This window comes from Oreochromis aureus, linkage group 23, assembly GCF_013358895.1.
Source record: "Oreochromis aureus strain Israel breed Guangdong linkage group 23, ZZ_aureus, whole genome shotgun sequence".
In the NCBI taxonomy this organism is placed as follows: domain Eukaryota; kingdom Metazoa; phylum Chordata; class Actinopteri; order Cichliformes; family Cichlidae; genus Oreochromis; species Oreochromis aureus.
In genome coordinates, this window is record NC_052963.1 from 23,720,789 (window position 1) to 23,738,273 (window position 17,485).

The 17,485-nt window shown below is 40.3% G+C and overlaps 1 protein-coding gene across 2 annotated transcripts in view; it reads left to right on the plus strand.

The window, feature by feature from the left end:
• Nucleotides 1-14,120, plus strand: part of LOC116330706 (serine/threonine kinase 11 interacting protein) — a 37,588-nt gene extending 23,468 nt beyond the window's left edge. For both annotated transcript variants that reach the window (XM_031753118.2, XM_031753119.2), the window contains exons 23-26: nucleotides 6,624-6,708; nucleotides 7,827-7,909; nucleotides 10,124-10,344; nucleotides 12,838-14,120. In XM_031753118.2, the coding sequence (XP_031608978.1) occupies nucleotides 6,624-6,708; nucleotides 7,827-7,909; nucleotides 10,124-10,344; nucleotides 12,838-12,978 (530 nt within the window). In that variant the 3' untranslated portion in view covers nucleotides 12,979-14,120. The remainder of the gene's footprint in view (nucleotides 1-6,623; nucleotides 6,709-7,826; nucleotides 7,910-10,123; nucleotides 10,345-12,837) is intronic.
• The last annotated feature ends 3,365 nt before the right edge of the window (nucleotides 14,121-17,485 follow it).

The following is a 17,485-nucleotide window of genomic DNA, read 5'->3' on the forward strand; positions in this document are numbered from 1 at the left end:
ATAATTGCTGTGTAGTTTATAAATACAGACAGATTGCCAATCTGAATGAGTCTTTGTCAATGAGCACAACTCAACTGGCTGCCAGCTGGTTGACACGGTTATAGGCGCTACTTTGTTGAAGCCGCAAAGCTGTCCCACCATCTTGAATATAGTGGCCAAGATGGACATCGCCGTTCACGTAATCTGCCGCATGTCTGTGGCTAGAGAGCGGTCAAATATGTGGCACGCATTTCCTTCTCACCTCAAGCCTCATTTCTTGAACTGAATTCAGGGCTCTAACGCTTGAAAACGTGCATAAATATACTTATTGTTAGCCTGCCTAATGTTAGGCTCGAGTGTCTGTCGAGTATTGAGTTTATTCACTAAGTGTCCAAGTCTAATAATATTAGATCCAATTTAAAAAAAAAAAAAAAAAGTTTCACTAACAGCAGCTAACATAGGCTAACAGCAGCTCATAGGGGCAAAAACACTGTCATTTACTGACAGAAAAGTCCATGATATCCTCAAGATCTCCCCTCAGTATCGCTATCATCAGAGAGAAGTGAGTTTTGCTGACTTATTTACTTATATTGGACTGTATCCTTCAAACATTGCAACATAATTTTGAGGCTACAAGTGTAATTATTTCAGATCATATCAAGTCTTTTTACATATTGTTTTAAGAGGAAGGGGTAATCTGTTTTTATAAATGCAGACTCTATTTTTCCTTTTCAAAGGAATGTTTAAAAAGGCAAAAACCTTTTAAAAAATTGACATTTTGCACGCATCACTTATAGAAAGGGTCTGAAACAACCACCAAAGTGGGCAGATTTTCCCTTTTGCAAGTAATTCTCTGAAGGCTTCCTGCCACAGTAGTGGGTATATATTTTAGCCAAAATAATCCTGAATTTCTGGTGAGAGTCGCTACCACAACTTGGTTTCATTTACCAACGCGCTTTTGTAAGAGTTGCATTGTTTAGTGGTTGGTCATTATATTAAAATAATTTATCTTCAATTTTCACTCTGGTTTCATCTTTCAGTAAAAAATACAACAACAAAAAAACAAAAGAAACATTTCAGTGTAATGTACTGAAACAAAAAGGCAGTTCATTATCTAAGTATGTTTGTCTGACAAACGTTTCCAAAGCTAAATTCGAGCCTCACTCACATATATGAGAGTATTTATGAACTTATTTGATCCTCTCACTGACCAGGATCAGGGAACATTTTAGGCATCCCACTTGCTTCTTTCTTCTCCCTCTTCCTTGAAGTTTTGTCTCTCTACTAACAGCATTTTCTTTTTAAGTCCATAAACCGCTCATTTACTGCGTTGTATTCTTTGTGGGTGAAAATAATTCCAGATTGCTTTCAGCAAGACCAGAATGTCTCCAAAACAAAGCAGACGGAGTAGAGAAAAAAAAAACAACAACCCACAAATAAGATCGTTTTGTATCCTTCCAGGTGCATTCTCAAAAGACAAATGAATCCCGATGTTTCTCATTGCTTTAGACACCTACATGTGAATTATACGAAGGTTGTACTTATTTCTGTCCTGAAAACAAAGTGGCTAATATGACAAACTCTCTGATGCCACTGCCAAATTAACCCCGAAAACAGCTGTTGCAATATTTTGTCAGGAGAAATACGGAAAAGCTTAACCATAACAAAGTCTGACTGTTGTCCAAGCTGGCTCCTTTCATGTGGACAAAGTTTTTTCGAAACCACAACTGGAATGACGATGGACTCGCTGCCTGGAAGACAGAGGAAGGATGTGGTTATAACAGGGACAGTTTTCTGGAGCTTAGAGCTTCTTTCTCCAACCTAGTCTGACACAGCTTTATTGAAACAGGAGAGATAGCACAAGACCTCTGGAATCTACGGCCCAGTCTTTTCTCACGCTTGAAGGACTCTATTAATGTTCACTGTTGCAATCAAACCGTGTTGTAGAAGATTTGGTGCGAGTTGTCGGCATCAACAGAGAGATGTGTTGCTTTGGAAACTGGAATTAGAAAATCAAATCTTTACCCATTTCCTGTCCCGAGTGTCTAACCTATCAGACGGTGGTTTGGTATTTGATATCATGTGAAAATGATCAGGGGTGTTGTTGTTGGAAGCAGCCACTTAGCAATATTGACACAGAGCAGAGCTCTAGTGAAAGTCTGTTTGTTTCAGATTTGGTTCTTAACACGCTCTGCTTGTCACCTTTACTTACTCCTGATTGCGGTCTTGGATGGCACCTCGCTAAACTGTCCACGTTAACACGTTATTTAATCTCGTTGTTAGTCTTAACACTCACTGCTTCCCCTCAGACATGCTAAACACTGCCAGGAGTGTGGGGAAACTTTGACCCGGGGCCAGTGCAGATTTTCGTGAAAGCGACTGAGCCATCTGTCAGTTTTGTCCAAAATATTTTGAAATTTTTTTTTAAGGAAATGATTAAAATAAATGAATATGATTAAAACTATGCACAGTCTTGAAAAACATCAGACACGTGATACAGAGCGGGGCAAGAACCTTACCTTTTTTATCCAAAGGCAACAGAGTTTGATAAACCACAAGATTTTAAACAATTCGACAATTAGATTTAATGACAAAATATGATTTTTCTTTTCTTATTTCTTTATTTTATTTTTTTAAGAAATGAAAATGGGTTCTCGTGCAAAGTGGTAACCACTACCTTTTGGATAAAAAAAGGTAGTGGTTACAAATATATGAGAACAAAAAATAAAATGCCGATCTAATTTTGTGGCACTTAATCCTGAGAGGTGAATTATTTGTTTATAAGCACTGATTAGTTCAAAACGATTGTTTAACTTTGAAATTTATCAGGAATGTAAAACTGTGTGTGTGGCCAATGTCACGACTGGTTTCTGAACCCTAAATCTTTCTTCATGCTTACTGAAATGTCAGTATGAATGACATTTCATTACATCAAACATTATAGATTGATACAAACCTTTTAAAAGCCGGTGTATATTTTTAGAATCATTTTATTAAATGTCAGCAATGTTTTTGTTGAAATCTGGGCAGTTTCCATAAAAGAAAAAGTGAAAAGCTTTATGTCTGTGAAGGTTCTCAGTAAACCTCAGTAAATCCCATGACAGGGTGGGGCTAGGTTTCACCCGAAACCTTGGCTGATTGTGACCCACACCCGTTTTCACACCTTGGCTCGTGTGATTAGGTAGTGGATCGATAGGGGGTCCATGACCCTCTTGGGGACACTCCCATAGGGCTTGGACTCTGGGACTCTCCACCAATCAGTCTTAGAAGTAAAGAAGCTTCTTGGATGAGAGGTGAAATGTCTTCAAGAAACCTAAAGAAGTCCAGACGCTTTTAATTCCAAGCTTCTTAGAGAGAAGCTTGACACTTTCTAAATAGTAGTTAAAAGTAAAGTAAAGCAAGATTAGTCATCTATAGATGTTAAATGCATACACATACAGTATGTACAACGGCCGCTTTACCCTTGCTTTACCAACACACTGCTTGCTACTGGGTTCGACCTCCTTTTGCCTTCAGAACTGTTTTAATTCTAAATGGCACAGATTCAACAAGGTGCAGGTTACATTTCTTAGAGATTTTAGTCCGTATTTACATGACACCATAACACAGTTGCTGCAGATTTGTCAGCTGCACAGCCATGATGAGAATCTCCCATTCCACCACATCCCACAGGTGCTCTTTGGATTGAGATCTGGTGACTGTGGAGGCCATCTGAGTAAAGTGAACTCATTGTCATGTTCAGAAAACCAGTTTGTACTAAAGGGCCTAAAGTGTGCCAAAAAAATATCCCCCACATCATTGCATTATCAGCCCAGACTGTTGATAAAAGACAAGATGGTGGCATTCTCACCAAGTTCTGACCCTACCATCCAAATGTTGGAGCAGAAATCGAGACTCATCCAACATTTTCTGTCCAGTTTCTCTTCTAACCTCTGACATCAAGGCATTTTCACCCAGAGAGCTGCTGCTCATAAGATATGTTCTATTTTTTAGCCCATTCTCTGTAAAGATGGCTGTGTGGGAAAAATCCCAGTAGATCAGCAGTTTCTGAAATACTCAGACCAGGCCGTCTGGCACAAGCAACCATGCCACGTTCAGAGTTATTTAAATCACCTTTCTTCACCATTCTGCTGCTCAGTTTGAACTTCAGCAGGTCGTCCTGACCATGCCTACATACTTAAATACACTGAGTTGCTGCCATGCAATTGTTTAAATCCGATTTTTTTGTGTTAATGAGTTGAACAAGGGTATTTTAGTAAAGTGGTGAATGAATATGTGCCGTTCATATGTATACATTTCTTTACACATTACATTATACTAAGATAGACATATAGTAAATGTAAATAAATAAACAATTTTGTAAGTAAAATGAAATCCTTTAAAATTTACTCACACTTAAGGAACCAAACTGTAGATGAACTTTTGGGGATACGGTGTCATTTTGTAACATAGGTGAAAATTAGATGACTTTTTTTCTGATTCTCACATTTTTAATAAAGGAAAGCATGTTTTGCCCTCATTTTATGTTCCTTCAGCTGTAACTGAGCCTTGTCCTCTTTCTTTTCGTCTCCCCCTCAGTGTCTCTTTAAATCTTTGAAATCTCATCTATTCAAATTTGACCCCAGTTATCATTTCTTCCCTTTGTTGTAGTCACACTCAATGATACGCCACAATTCACAACTGTTGGCGTGACCCAGCGGATTGTGTTCCCAGCATTTTCTCAACCACTGATTCAATGGTGCTGATATTTAACACCTGCACCTTATGACAGTTACCAGAAGAAGTTTCGGCTTGGGTTCCACTTTTGTCTTTAGACTTCTTTCCATGGAAGTTTGGGTGTGACATTTCTAGGATAGTACACGTTTACAAGTTTAGAAGTAATATTTGTATCTTGTTACCTGATTGCTTTCTCCTGTTAAATGTTCCTAAACCCCCAAATCTGTCAACTTCATCTAAAATGCCTCAGGAAAGTGAGAACAGAGGTGTGTTACTCTCTCAGCTGATTCAACAAGCTGCCAGCTGTAAACTGCTGAACTGGTCACATGTCATTTTCAGAAGGAATCTAAGCAATTTTAAGTAATTTTCAGTGGTGAACTAATAGATCTTTGGTTGGGAAGGTTGAGGTTTCAGACTCTTAATCTTCATTCAACCTTCATTACATTTTCTGAGTATTGGAACCATTTTTGAATTTTTGGTGGTTGGATATTTCTTAATGTGCTAAATGGAACATGTCAGACAAACAACAAATACACCTCCTGAAATTTAAGATAACCAAATGAAGCAACTACCAGTGAGAACTCAGGATACTGCCAATATTGACTTATCAATACATTAGAGGATTATCTAGGCAACTGGGGCCTGGATTGTGCATTAATGATGAACTCGGCGATACGTCGGTGGACACTAAGTGACACGCTTTATATGTGGAACTTTAATCTCAGAAATTCTGTGGTTTCTTTTGGAATACTAGAGCTCTTCCACTTCTGGAATTTTTTTTGCAAATGTCACCTAAAATGACCCTAATGTGTCATATCCCACAATGAAAATTGACATCTTAAAAATTTCCACAAATATAAACCCAAATCTCAACAGATATTCAGAATGCTGAAAAAACCTCAGTTTGTACTTTTGTTGGTCAGTCACAGAGGGAGCACACAAATGGCCGCCCCTCCCTGACCCTGGTTCTGTCGTAGGTTTCTTCCTGTTAAAAAGGAGTTTTTCCTTCACACTGTCGCAAAGTGCTTCCACACAAGGTTCATCTGATTGTTGGGGTTTTCTCTCTGTTTTTGTAGGGTCTTTACTTTCCAAGATAAAGCACCTTGAGGTGACTGTTGTTGTGGTTTGTTTCTATTTAAATAAAATTGAATTGAAGTGAAACTGAATGCTAAAAACAATTAAATGACTGCGGCCACTCTTGATGCTTCTCATGCAATTTTTTTGTAATCTTTGGTGTTTTTTCATGCTTCTCCCATTCGTGGTGAACTCCCTTTCCTGTTTTTTTTCGTCCTGTTGCCTTCCAACCAATAAGCATATACCCATGCACAGCATCATTGATACTAAGCTACATGCTTTGGGGTTTTTTGGAGCACCGCATATAACCACATTTGCGTAGGTTGCATACCCCTCTGTGTAAGCTCTGCATTTTCAAATACCTGCACAAATGCAGAACTATTGAAAGGTTTTAACTTTCCCACATAAAGATGATATTTGGCTACCTCCCCTGTACCCTTAATGACAAGTTTTAACACCTCAGTATATATCAATAAACTTGTGGTTTGATGACAGTTGGAATAGTATCTGGACTTATCCAAGGATGGCTGCATAGGCAGAGACCACCCTCACTAGCTTCTCAGGCACACCCAGTAATTCTGTTCTATGAGCAGGCCTGAAATACGACAGAAGCAACTGTTCACAAAAGAGCTTCAAGGGTTACTCTTAGGAGGCTTTCGGGGGCTAAAGAGTTAAAGGGAGAAGTGCTAAAATGGCTTGTTTTAGGTAGGATGAACTGAGGGAGCTCACCAAGATGCAGCATAAAATAATTAACAGTGAATCATGCAAGCCAACTCTAGTAAAACCTGGGTGAGAGGGATTATTCACGGGCAATTCCTTGACCACTACTAATTGTTTTCTTGCTGTTTCTTCAGGAATTGTGCGTGAGATGGCTCACAAATCAGAGAGCAAGCTGAAGTCGATCTCCACTACAAGGCTCACCCCTGAGCACCATCTCTGGTACGCACCCACACTGCATCTGCACGCCTACTTTTGCTGAGGGAGGACCCGCTGGATGCAGTGAGAAAACAGCAGGCGTCTTTGATTTTATTTGCGTAGATGCTGAAAGATGTGGTCTGAATAGTGTTGTGCACATTTGTATGTGGTTGGGCCGTGTAGGTTAAAGGGAGTTACGGCAGTAGAAGTTCTAACGCTGCACATTTCTGACACATCTTTAGTTGATTACAATCAGCTTTTTTTAGACTCCATTTTGTAAAATGGCTCCACTAAATTAGCTGGTAAACCACATCTTAATTTGTAACATGTGTTTTGCTCTGCAAATCCTAAAGCATGCATGTCCCCCGTGTAGTTTGTTAACAGTGCCAGTAGTGTTTCTGCACCTTTATTTGTATGTTTTCCTTTCTCACTCAGAAGATAGAAGCTTTTCCTGGGTGCTCACTGAAAAGGAATGTGGTTTAGTTCATGAAAGTATGATTTCAGGGAAGAAACATGCAAAAAAAAAAAAAAAACTCCCATAAACCTGCAAAAAAAAAAGAAAGTGCTGTGAATAATCCAACTTTTCAATTATACACACCAACTGTGTAAGTGTATGAGGCAGTTTAGACAACCTGGAAAAGATTTTTTTTTTCCAAGTTAGAGAACATAAATAAATACTTTTTTTTTTCTTTAGCTTAAAAAAATACATTGACAGTGACAGAAACCAAGCCTGTTAAGTGCCTGTTAAGTAGATTAGCAAATTCATTCAGGCGCCAACACTATAAGGCCTTAAATCTCCCAATTTGTAATTTTTCCTCCAGGCTTCACAACTCAAAATCAAAAAATATAAACAAACCTTCATGTGTTCTGAGGCAGCGAACCACAGTCTCACTTCCAGTGTTTGCACAACACAACTCCTGTCAGCTGTCATTATGTTAATTATCCCCTTTGCTTCAGAGTCACTGTGAACTTCACGCTGGGATGTTGAAGCCCTTCAATCTCACACCTGTCAGCCACGAGGCTCCAAACCGCCCTGTTATCTTATACAAATCGGTGTTTATGCCCTTGTATCTTTAACTGAAGGAGATTTTTGTTTTGTGTTTGTATGTCATGTTAACACTGGATTTTGTCTGATCTGTCAGGCCTTTAGTGTGCGAAGACATCCAGGCAGATGTGGAGGACGGACAGCTGCAGTTCTTCTATGTTCTGGCTTTTGTCCTACAAGGTGACACATCCACTTGTTCATAAGTTGGTTTTTTTGCTGACTTGAGTTTTTATTACTCTTTTTTTCTGTTTGTTTCTTTTTATCTCACAGAGTTTGCTTCCGTTCTGGTTGTCTATCAGTTATCACTAGATAAATCACTTTCATCTCTTTATTTTCAGTACATCCAGTTGCTTCCAGACAGATAAGATTTCAAGACACAGGGTGTACTTATGTCCTCACTGATGACATTATTATGTGCACCTTGCTAGTACCTAGTTAGGCCCTCCTTTACCTTCAGGGCTGCTTTAACTCATCATGGCATAGATTGAACAAGCTGGAAAATTCCTCAGAGATTTTGGCCCATATTGACATGATAGCTTTACACAGTTGCTGCCAACACATCCAAAAGGTGCTCGATCGTATTGAGATCTGGTGACTGTGACCATTTGAGTTGAGCGAATTCATTGTCATGTTAAAGAAACCAGTTTGAGATCATTTGTGCTTTTTGACATGGTGTGTTATCCTGCTGGAAGCAGCCATCAGAAGATGGTACACTGTGTTTAATACTCAGGTAGGGTAAGGTGTTTTAACAATCTTCAGTTGGTACTAGGTGGTCAAAGTGTGCCAAGAAAATATCCTCCAAACCATCACATCACCACGAGCCTGAATAGTCAATACGAGGCAGGATGAATCCATGCGTGCTTACTCCAAATTCTGACCCTACCATTTCAGTATCGCTGTAGAAATCGAGACTCATCAAACCAGGCAACATTTTTCCAGTCTTGAATTGACCAATTTTGGTGAGTCTGCGAATTGTAGCCTCAATTTCCTGTTCTTAGCTGATGGCAGGAGACCACACCCATTATGGTCTTCTGCTGCTGTAGCTGCATATATTGGTTGTAACAAGTAGTAGTTATTCGAGTTACTATTGCCTTCCTAGCAGCTTGAAACAGTTTGGCTATTCTCCTCTGGCATTAACAAGGCACTTTCACCCACCGAACTGCTCCTCACTAGACATTTTCTCTTTTTCAGACCATTCTCTGTAAACCTTAGGCACGGTTGTATGGGAAAATCCCAGCAGAGCAGAAGTTTCTGAAATACTCAAATCAGCCCGTCTGGCAGAACCATGCCACGTTCAAAGTCACTTAAATCACCTTTTTCACCATTCTGCTGAAAAAGGTGATCTGACACTTCTGCTCATTTTGAACTGCAGCGGTCGTCTTGACCGTGTCTTCATGGTTAAATGCACTCAGTTGCTGCCATGTGATTGGCTGATTAGATGCTTGTGTTAATGAGGAGTTGAACAGGTTTATCTAATAAAGTGGCTGGTGAGTGTATCTCTTTATGTTAGTGTTGTTTGTCATGAGGTTTTTGTATTGAGGTAATTTAGTTTACAAGCTGGAGAAAAAGCTAAATCCTAACTGTTGGTTTTAGCCAGAAGTAAGGAATCTTGGCCCAATTAAATCCCTGACGCTACTTCTGCACCCCCAGAATTACTGCAGGAATAAATGCCAGGATAATGTGCTAAAGGGGAGAATTACAAATGAAATGGCAACAAGGTTTTATTTCCTTGAAGATAAAAGTAGATTATGGCAGGAAGAGGACCTAAAAACAAAAAAACTGGATGCAATTTGTGGGGAGTAGCTGACGTGAGATGCCTATCGACAATCAAACTTGTGCAATTAAATGAGGCAGACATCTTTTGTTTTTACTCAGCGATGGCAGGTGACTGCTTTGGCGTGAGTTTGGTAGATACTGGCGCTGCAGGACGCCTAACTGGCTCTGCTAAAGCAGGCACATTTAAAGCAGGGGTAGCTGCAGGCTGCACAGAGCTGTGTAGGTCTCTGGAATTTCAAGTACTATAATTTTAACATGTCTGGATCTGACTTCTCTCTCTGTGTTTTTTTTCTTCCTCCACGTGTCCCACAGAAGATGCAGCTTTCTGGCATGAAATGTAACACCATAACTTTTCTTTGTAGATCAAAAGTACTTTGTAAAGCTTTTAACATCAGTGACCTCTAAAGGCAGCTTATATGACAAGATCAGAGGTTAAAATCTCAAAGCTCAAAACAGTAAAGTTTAAATGTGTTGCTCTTGCTCGAGGGAGAAAATGCTGCCGTTCTTTATAGAATGACCTGAGATGACTTAAGATATGATTTAGCTCTGTGTGAATATGTTATAATGGCACTTTTGGAGTTATTTAAATAACATGAAACTTTTTTGGCTTTCTTTCAGAGGATATCTGGATGCCGTTGACGGTTCTGGCGACTAGAGAAACCCTCTATCTGCTCAGAGAGGATCACCAGTGGAGGAAAAACAGCCCGTCGGCGAATGAAAACAAAGAGCCGTGCAGCGGGAGCGTCACTGTGTTAGAAACTCTGCCAATCAGCTGTGTGAGCTCAGTTCTCCTGTGGCCCGTGGACCAGTGCAGGATGGATATAAAGCTTTACGATGAGGTGCGTGTGATCTCAGAAGTTTAAACAAAGCCCAGAAATGTCACGAGAAAGCCTTACAGTAACTTTATGTGCTTCTGCTTCTTTTCATGAAGACAGCTGCCACTCAAAACTACACAGAAATGAAGAATAAATACATCTTTGGTTTGATTCCAGACAAGCATCCTTTTTTTGTTTCTTTTGCATGCAGCTGATTAAAAACACCGGGGAGATGAGGAATAATTAGGCATGAGAAAATGCAAACATTCTCTTTGGTAGAAAGCAGTAATGAATGTAATACCGCTCTATTAGTTATGTATCTTGGCAGACATTGTAGTTCACAGGAACATGTTCTGGCATACATTTAGTTTTTCCTCGTATGAAACTCGCATACAGATTTAGGGAAACAAACTAATGGCTCGTTGGTGTTTTGGCAGATAAGTCCATCCTGAACTGTATAATAATAACAGGCTGATAAAGCAACAAATAGGTAACAAAAATGACTTAGAAAAACAGTCGAGTATTTGCATATGAAGTATTTCGAGGTTTTAAATTAGCCGTGGCGGTTTGGGATGTTTGTGTCATTCCTTCGTCTTTATTAGCAACTACAATTGCAAAGTTAGTATTGATTTAATCTTGTGATCGCATGTGTGGGTGTGTGCGTCTGTCTGTTTCGGGTACTTTGGCAGGCCTGTCTGACTGTGGAGAAATTTTGTTGTGTTGCAACAGTGAAATATAAAGTCAGAAAACGTTGTGTGATTTAGAACCGGGGATAAAGTTTTCTCAAAGTTCATACGGGCTGGTGAAAGGCTGAGAATCAAATCTGAAAACAGCACGGAGAATATAAATGAGATATGGCATTGCCAGACCTTAAGAAATATTTTCATGCTGCACAAATGAGACCTGCAATCTGCGGTTGTGTCAGTGATTATGAGGCGAAGTTGGAAACTCTTACAGCAGTATGTAGAAGCAATGGAAATTCATTTTCATTGGAGATGGAGATAAAGTAAAGATATACTTAAACAGGTAGATGTTATCACTCAGTTTACATTAAAATTGGGGTTTGACATAAAGTACTGTGCAGAAATCCTGGGCCAACCTTTGTTTCCTTATATTTTGCTTCCAATGAGCTGTAAACTGTCTTTTAATTTGCTAAAGATGTCTATGAAGTAGCAGTTTGTAAGGAAGGGAAACTGGGAGAGAAGTCCGATGTACGCCAAAGTACACAAGAACTAGACCGAACATCAGTGGCAACGGGTCTGATGAAGTGATGGATGCAAATTTTACACTTTTTGTTCCATTCATCATCAGTATTTCCCGAAATGGTCTGGAGAGAAGTACAACAGTGAGTGTCTGCGGGCATCTGTAAAACATGTTGGAGGCTCTGTCATGGTTTGAGCTGCATTTCAGTCAGTGGTGTTGGAGATTTTGTTAAAATTTATGAATTATGAACAAAGAAAAGTACCATAAGAGTTTGATCCACCATGTAATACCATCTGGAAAACATCTGATTAGCAGCCCATTCGTTTGTCAGCATGACAGTGACCCTAAATAATGACAATCGGTCATGGATTGGCCTCCCCAGAGCCTGGACTTCAACGTTATTGGATTTTAAAAATTAAAAAAGACATGGGAGAAAGGTTGTTCAAGGCCATGTTCAGAGTAGATCTGCACACAAGTCTGCATGGGGGGTGTCAGTACACAAACATAAGCTTTATGTGGTTTTTGTTTGTTTGTTTGTTTGTTTTTTAAGAAAAAACCCATTGGGCAATATATCAGATTTTTAAATCCCGAAATATCAGGATCTATTATGTAGCCTGTTACCACTGCAAGCCACTTTGCAACCCACCAATAAAACAACTTTTTTTATGCAGCTTCTGACTTTAATCAGAGTTGTATCTGTGTTACATAAAAGGCCACCAAATTTTAATTACTACATGTGAAAATTAAAATCTTTATTTAATTTTTACTATAGTGGTCAAAATACCTGTAAAATACATCAGTCAGTGTTTAATTGTTCATTAGTCTTTGCCCCAATTTTTTTTTTAAATTATTATTTTTAAACAAATTACACTCAGTGTAAGTGTAGGGGTGTGGAGTTCAGTAAATATTAATGGTAGAAAAGCATAAAAAAGAACCATTTTACATTTAAGTCTTAACTATGTGGAGGACTTATTAAATGTCACAGATATCATCCATCCCAGTATTTTGTGACGACCATATCACACACAAGGTTTTCACTGAAGATGAACACAATCTCATTGTGTTAGACGTTTATTGTTACCAACAGCGTACGTACCGGTGAATTAACCATACTGCTGTTCAGTAAGTGGCTAAAATGCTGTGCTCTTTTCTAATGTTTGTTACTTTGACAACATCAGATCTGATAACAAAGTGCTGCTGCCGTTCTCCTTCTGTTTGTGCAGCAGCCTGTTATAGATTGTGGCCCTGCCAAGTTTAACTCGCATGTGATTAACTGCTTTAATTTTCATACTTTCCTGTGTGTGTTTCCTGCAGACTGTGAAACAGGAGAGGACGTGGTGTGTGCGCTCAGAGAGTGGCGAGCTCCTCCAGGGTCTACTGGCCTGGGTCAGAACACAGTGGGAGGCCATGTTCGGAGTAAAACTGCACACAAGTCTGCAAGACAAAGCGGCGTAATTGGGGTGGGGGGTGGGGGGGGTGCAAAGAAAGAAAAGTTATAGACTCTGTGTGTGTGTTTTGTAAAGTTGTATGGTGCCGGGTAAAGTTTGGTGAGCATGAGCGAGTGTGTCTTTGTTTTCTCTCTACGCAGTCTGCACTCAGTCTGGTCCCATTATGCTTGTTGCTTTAAGCCAAGAACTTGGAAATGATTGCACTCATTCATGTGGCACACAAGCCTGTAAAAGCACTGGTTGCATAATTTTTCCTCCAGATACCATCCCACTGAACTTTTCTACAGCTGGAATGGAGTGTGCCTTGTTTCTTTTGTTGATGCTGTGTTGTCCTAATGAAATGCACCTTAATGCATCACATGCTGTTCTTTGATCGTCTGTAGCATCAAGCTAATATGGAGCAGATTTGGGGGGGAAGGTTTGGAGTTACAAGCATTAAGTCAAGGGAGGGAAACAAATGTTCTGTCTTAGGATTTGTAGGGAAGTAATGCAAGGAGCTGAGCCTAGAATATGTCAACCCCCTTTGTCCGTTTTTTTTTTTTTTTTTTTTTTTCCCTCATCGTCTTAGGGTGCTTTGCATCACGCGGTCAACACGAGGCTGGGGGAGCCTCTGAAAGGCCAAGGTTCAAGACATTGTCGTCAAAGAATTTGCACGCAGTTTTCACCCAATTAAGGTCTTGTGATGTTTCAGACATTCGGTGAACAGTAGCACTTCTCGTGTTTAAACATTTTGAAAAAGATGTTTATTTTAATTTGTAATTCGGGTTTGGTTGATTGGTTTATTTTCAGAGCATTTATCAAGGGCGGGGAGAAAGATCTGTTTTGACATCAGGCACTGTCATTATTCAGTAAATGTGATGGATAAACATTATCTCAACTGAATCCTTGTTTATTTAGTTTGTACGTCGGTTAAAGCTGTAAGACAGAACGTCTACAGCTGTGTTCATATGTAACCACTGTAATGGGAAACTGTACATATCAGTTACAGCAAAGGTCAGCAGTTAATTTAGGTCTACTAATGTAATTTATTTCTTTCTGTGCTTTTTTTTCATAACGGGTTTATGCAGAAGACTGTGTTTTATTTTTATATCAATGTGATGCCAATGATGCATATAATTGACTAAAGAAAGTGATGTGTTTGGAAGTGAAGTGAAGTTCATTTTTTCGTAGCCACACCAAGGTGTGATTACTGCCAAACTTGCTGAATGAAGAAATCACCTATTATAGAACTGGTCTGATAAGTGAAGCAGGCTAAAAGATCTCAAAAAGCAACATATCCTGCCACAATCTAAAGAAACGGCAAAGACAGCTATGAGTCTGGAAAGGGTTGCAAAGTCATTTCTAAGGCTTTGGGACTCCACTGAACCATGTAAAGAGCCATTATCATGCATCCTACCGAAATTACTCCAAGAGCGCATCAATGACTCATCGTTAGGAGGTCACGAAGGAACCCAGAACAACATCTAAAGAATTGCAGGACTCATTTGTCTCAGTTAAGTTCAGAGTTCAAGGAGAAAACCACTGCTGACCAAAAAGATCACAAAGGCTCGTATCACATCTGACATGAACTAACAGCATTTCATAAAAAGATCATCACACCAACAGTCAAACGTGGTGGTGGTAGTGTGATGGTCTGGGGTTGCTTTGCTGCTTCAGGATGACCTGCTGTAATTGATGGAACCATGAATTCTGCTCTCTGCCAGAAAATCCTGAAGGATGATGTCGGACCATCAGTTCATGCCCTGAGGAGCTGAGGAACACTTGGGTTATGAAGCAGGACAATCAACCAAAACACAGCAGCAAATCCACCTCTGCATGCCTCAAAAAAAAAAAAAGAAATTAAGGCTTTGGAGTGGCCTAATCAGTCCAGACTTAAGTCTGATTGAGATGCGTTGGCATGTGGCTGAATTAAATCAATTCTCCAAAGAAGAGTGGGACAAAGTTCCACAACAGTGATGCAAAAGACTCATTACCAGTTATCACAAACACTTGACTGGCATTCTTGCTGCCAAGAGTGGCACAGTTAGTTATTGACTTTAGGGGACAGTTGCTTTTTCACAGGTAGGTCTGGATAACTGTATCCCCTCAACAAATGAACTTGAACATGAATGAACAAACTGCACTTAGTATTTACTCAGGTTATCTAACCTTTAAATGTCTTTGATGATCTGAAACACGTGACAAATATTCAAAAACTATGAAATAAGGAAGGGAGCAGCACTGCAAATGTGAAGTGTATTGAATGTGCTTTACTAAAAACTTACTTTAAAACATTTGCTAACCTAAATTTGAAGGGGACCTATTCTGTTTATTAGCATTACCAGACCAGTGTTTTCCAGGCAGTTAAATAGTGTAGCGATGTGTTAATCACAGTTCGTAAGTAGTGCTTATTTTTCTCAAACTGTGACCTGATAAATGTATACTGTCTGAAACAAGTCGTTTTAAAGTAAATGGAGTAAGATTTAATTTATATAGCATCTTTCAAGATAAATATCTCAAAATTCTTCACAACCAAAGTGCCAAAAACGTAAGAGCAAACAGTTTAAAAAGATTAGTTCTGAGCTCATAGGTCACTGAGTCCACAGATCTGAAGTTCCGAGCGAGAGAGCTCCAGAGTGTGGGAGTCTTTAGTTCTGAGCATCAGCAGGCACTGGTCACATGATCTCATGGACTTGCTGGGGTGTATGGATGTAAAAGTCACAACCAGAATCTTAAAATGTGTCCTGAGGTTAATGTGAGCCAGTGCAATGGTGTGAAAGGACCCTCCCACTCCCTCTAAGTCTTACAGTTGGGTGCCTCTCGCAAAGTGCAGTTACACTTGTCCCTCGTGATACAAATGTCCCAGTGACTTCTGCCGCCTCCCGGTCTCAAACTAGGGATGTTTGATGTGTTAGGCAAATGTGTGGCTGAGATGACCGTCGTACAGATCTGGGAGTAGAAAACAACCATCCGAAACTGAGTGTTTAGAACTCACTGAAGCCTTTGAAGGGATTAACTTGCACATATGGTGACCTCGTTATTTGAAACTACAAACTTTAATTTAGAGAAGAAAAGTCAGCACATTATAATATTCTGCTTGGGGTTTCAAAGCAAGTCTTGATTGTTTAAGGATGTTTATGTTATGTTTCCCGTTAGCCACTTGAAGCCAAACTGTCGAGCTTGTTCCTGTAAAGTGAAGCTTACTGTGAGTCCAAACCAGAGGCCACCAGGCAAGGTAGGCAACTGCTGGGGGCCCCTGGCCCAGCAGACAACACATTTTTATAATTAACTGATGGAAATTATGAAATTTAGATTCAAAGAAATTTGGACGGGGCACTAGAAGTTACGCTAAGTTAAGATAAGATAAGATAAGATGGCCTTTATTAGTCCCACAGGTGGGAAATTTGTTTTGTTACAGCAAAAGTGCAAAGTTATGTAGCAGAAATTAGAAAACACTGGAGTGCAATAAAATACAATAAAATAAAATAAAATACTATATACAATAGAATAAAATAGAAATACAAATACTATATACAACTGAGTAGGAAAATACAAAAACACAACTTCGTCAGAAGAAGAATTGCACGTATAGCAGTCTTATTGCACATGTGTGGATGTGTGTGTTTGATCAGCTGCAAAAGTCTTTATTGTAGAGTCTGACAGCAGTGGGGAGGAAAAACCTGCGAAATCTCTCCGTCCCACACCGTGGGTGCCGCAGTCTCCCACTGAAGGAGCTGCTCAGTGCCGTCACAGTCTCATGCATGGGGTGGGAGATGTTGTCCAACAGGGATGACAGCATAGCCGCCATTCTCCTGTCACTCACCACCTCCACTGGGTCCAGAGGGCATCCTAGAACAGAGCTGGCCCTTCAGATCAGCCTGTTCAGTCTCTTCCTGTCCCCAGCAGAGATGCTGCCGCCCCAGCAGACCACACCATAAAAGATGGCTGAGGCCACCACAGAGTCATAGAAGGTCTTCAGGAGAGGGCCCTCCACTCCAAACGACCTGAGTCTCTGCAGCAGGTACAGCCTGCTCTGCCCTTTCCTGTAGAGGGCGTCTGAGTTATGAGTCCAGTCCAGTTTGTTGTTCAGATGAACACCAAGGTACCTGTAGCTGTCCACAGCCTCGATGTCCATACCTTGGATGTTCAGTGGTTGCAGTGGAGGATGCTTGTGCCTGCGGAAGTCTACCACCAGCTCCTTGGTTTTACTGGCATTGATCTGGAGGTAGTTCAGCTGGCACCAGTCCACAAAGTCTTGAGTCAGTCCTCTGTACTCCTTGTTGTCCCCATCAGTGATGAGGCCGACTATTGCAGAGTCATCAGAGAACTTCTGCAGGAAGCACTGGGTGGAGTTGTGGGAGAAGTCTGCAGTGTAGATGGTGAAGAGGAACGGAGCCAGAACCGTTCCCTGTGGGGCCCCCGTACTGCAGACGACCCTGTCCGACACACAGCCCTGAGTCCTCACATACTGTGGTCGGTCGGTGAGGTTGTACTGATGTGTACATTATTGTGCTGGATGTGCAGTCTGGTGTGCT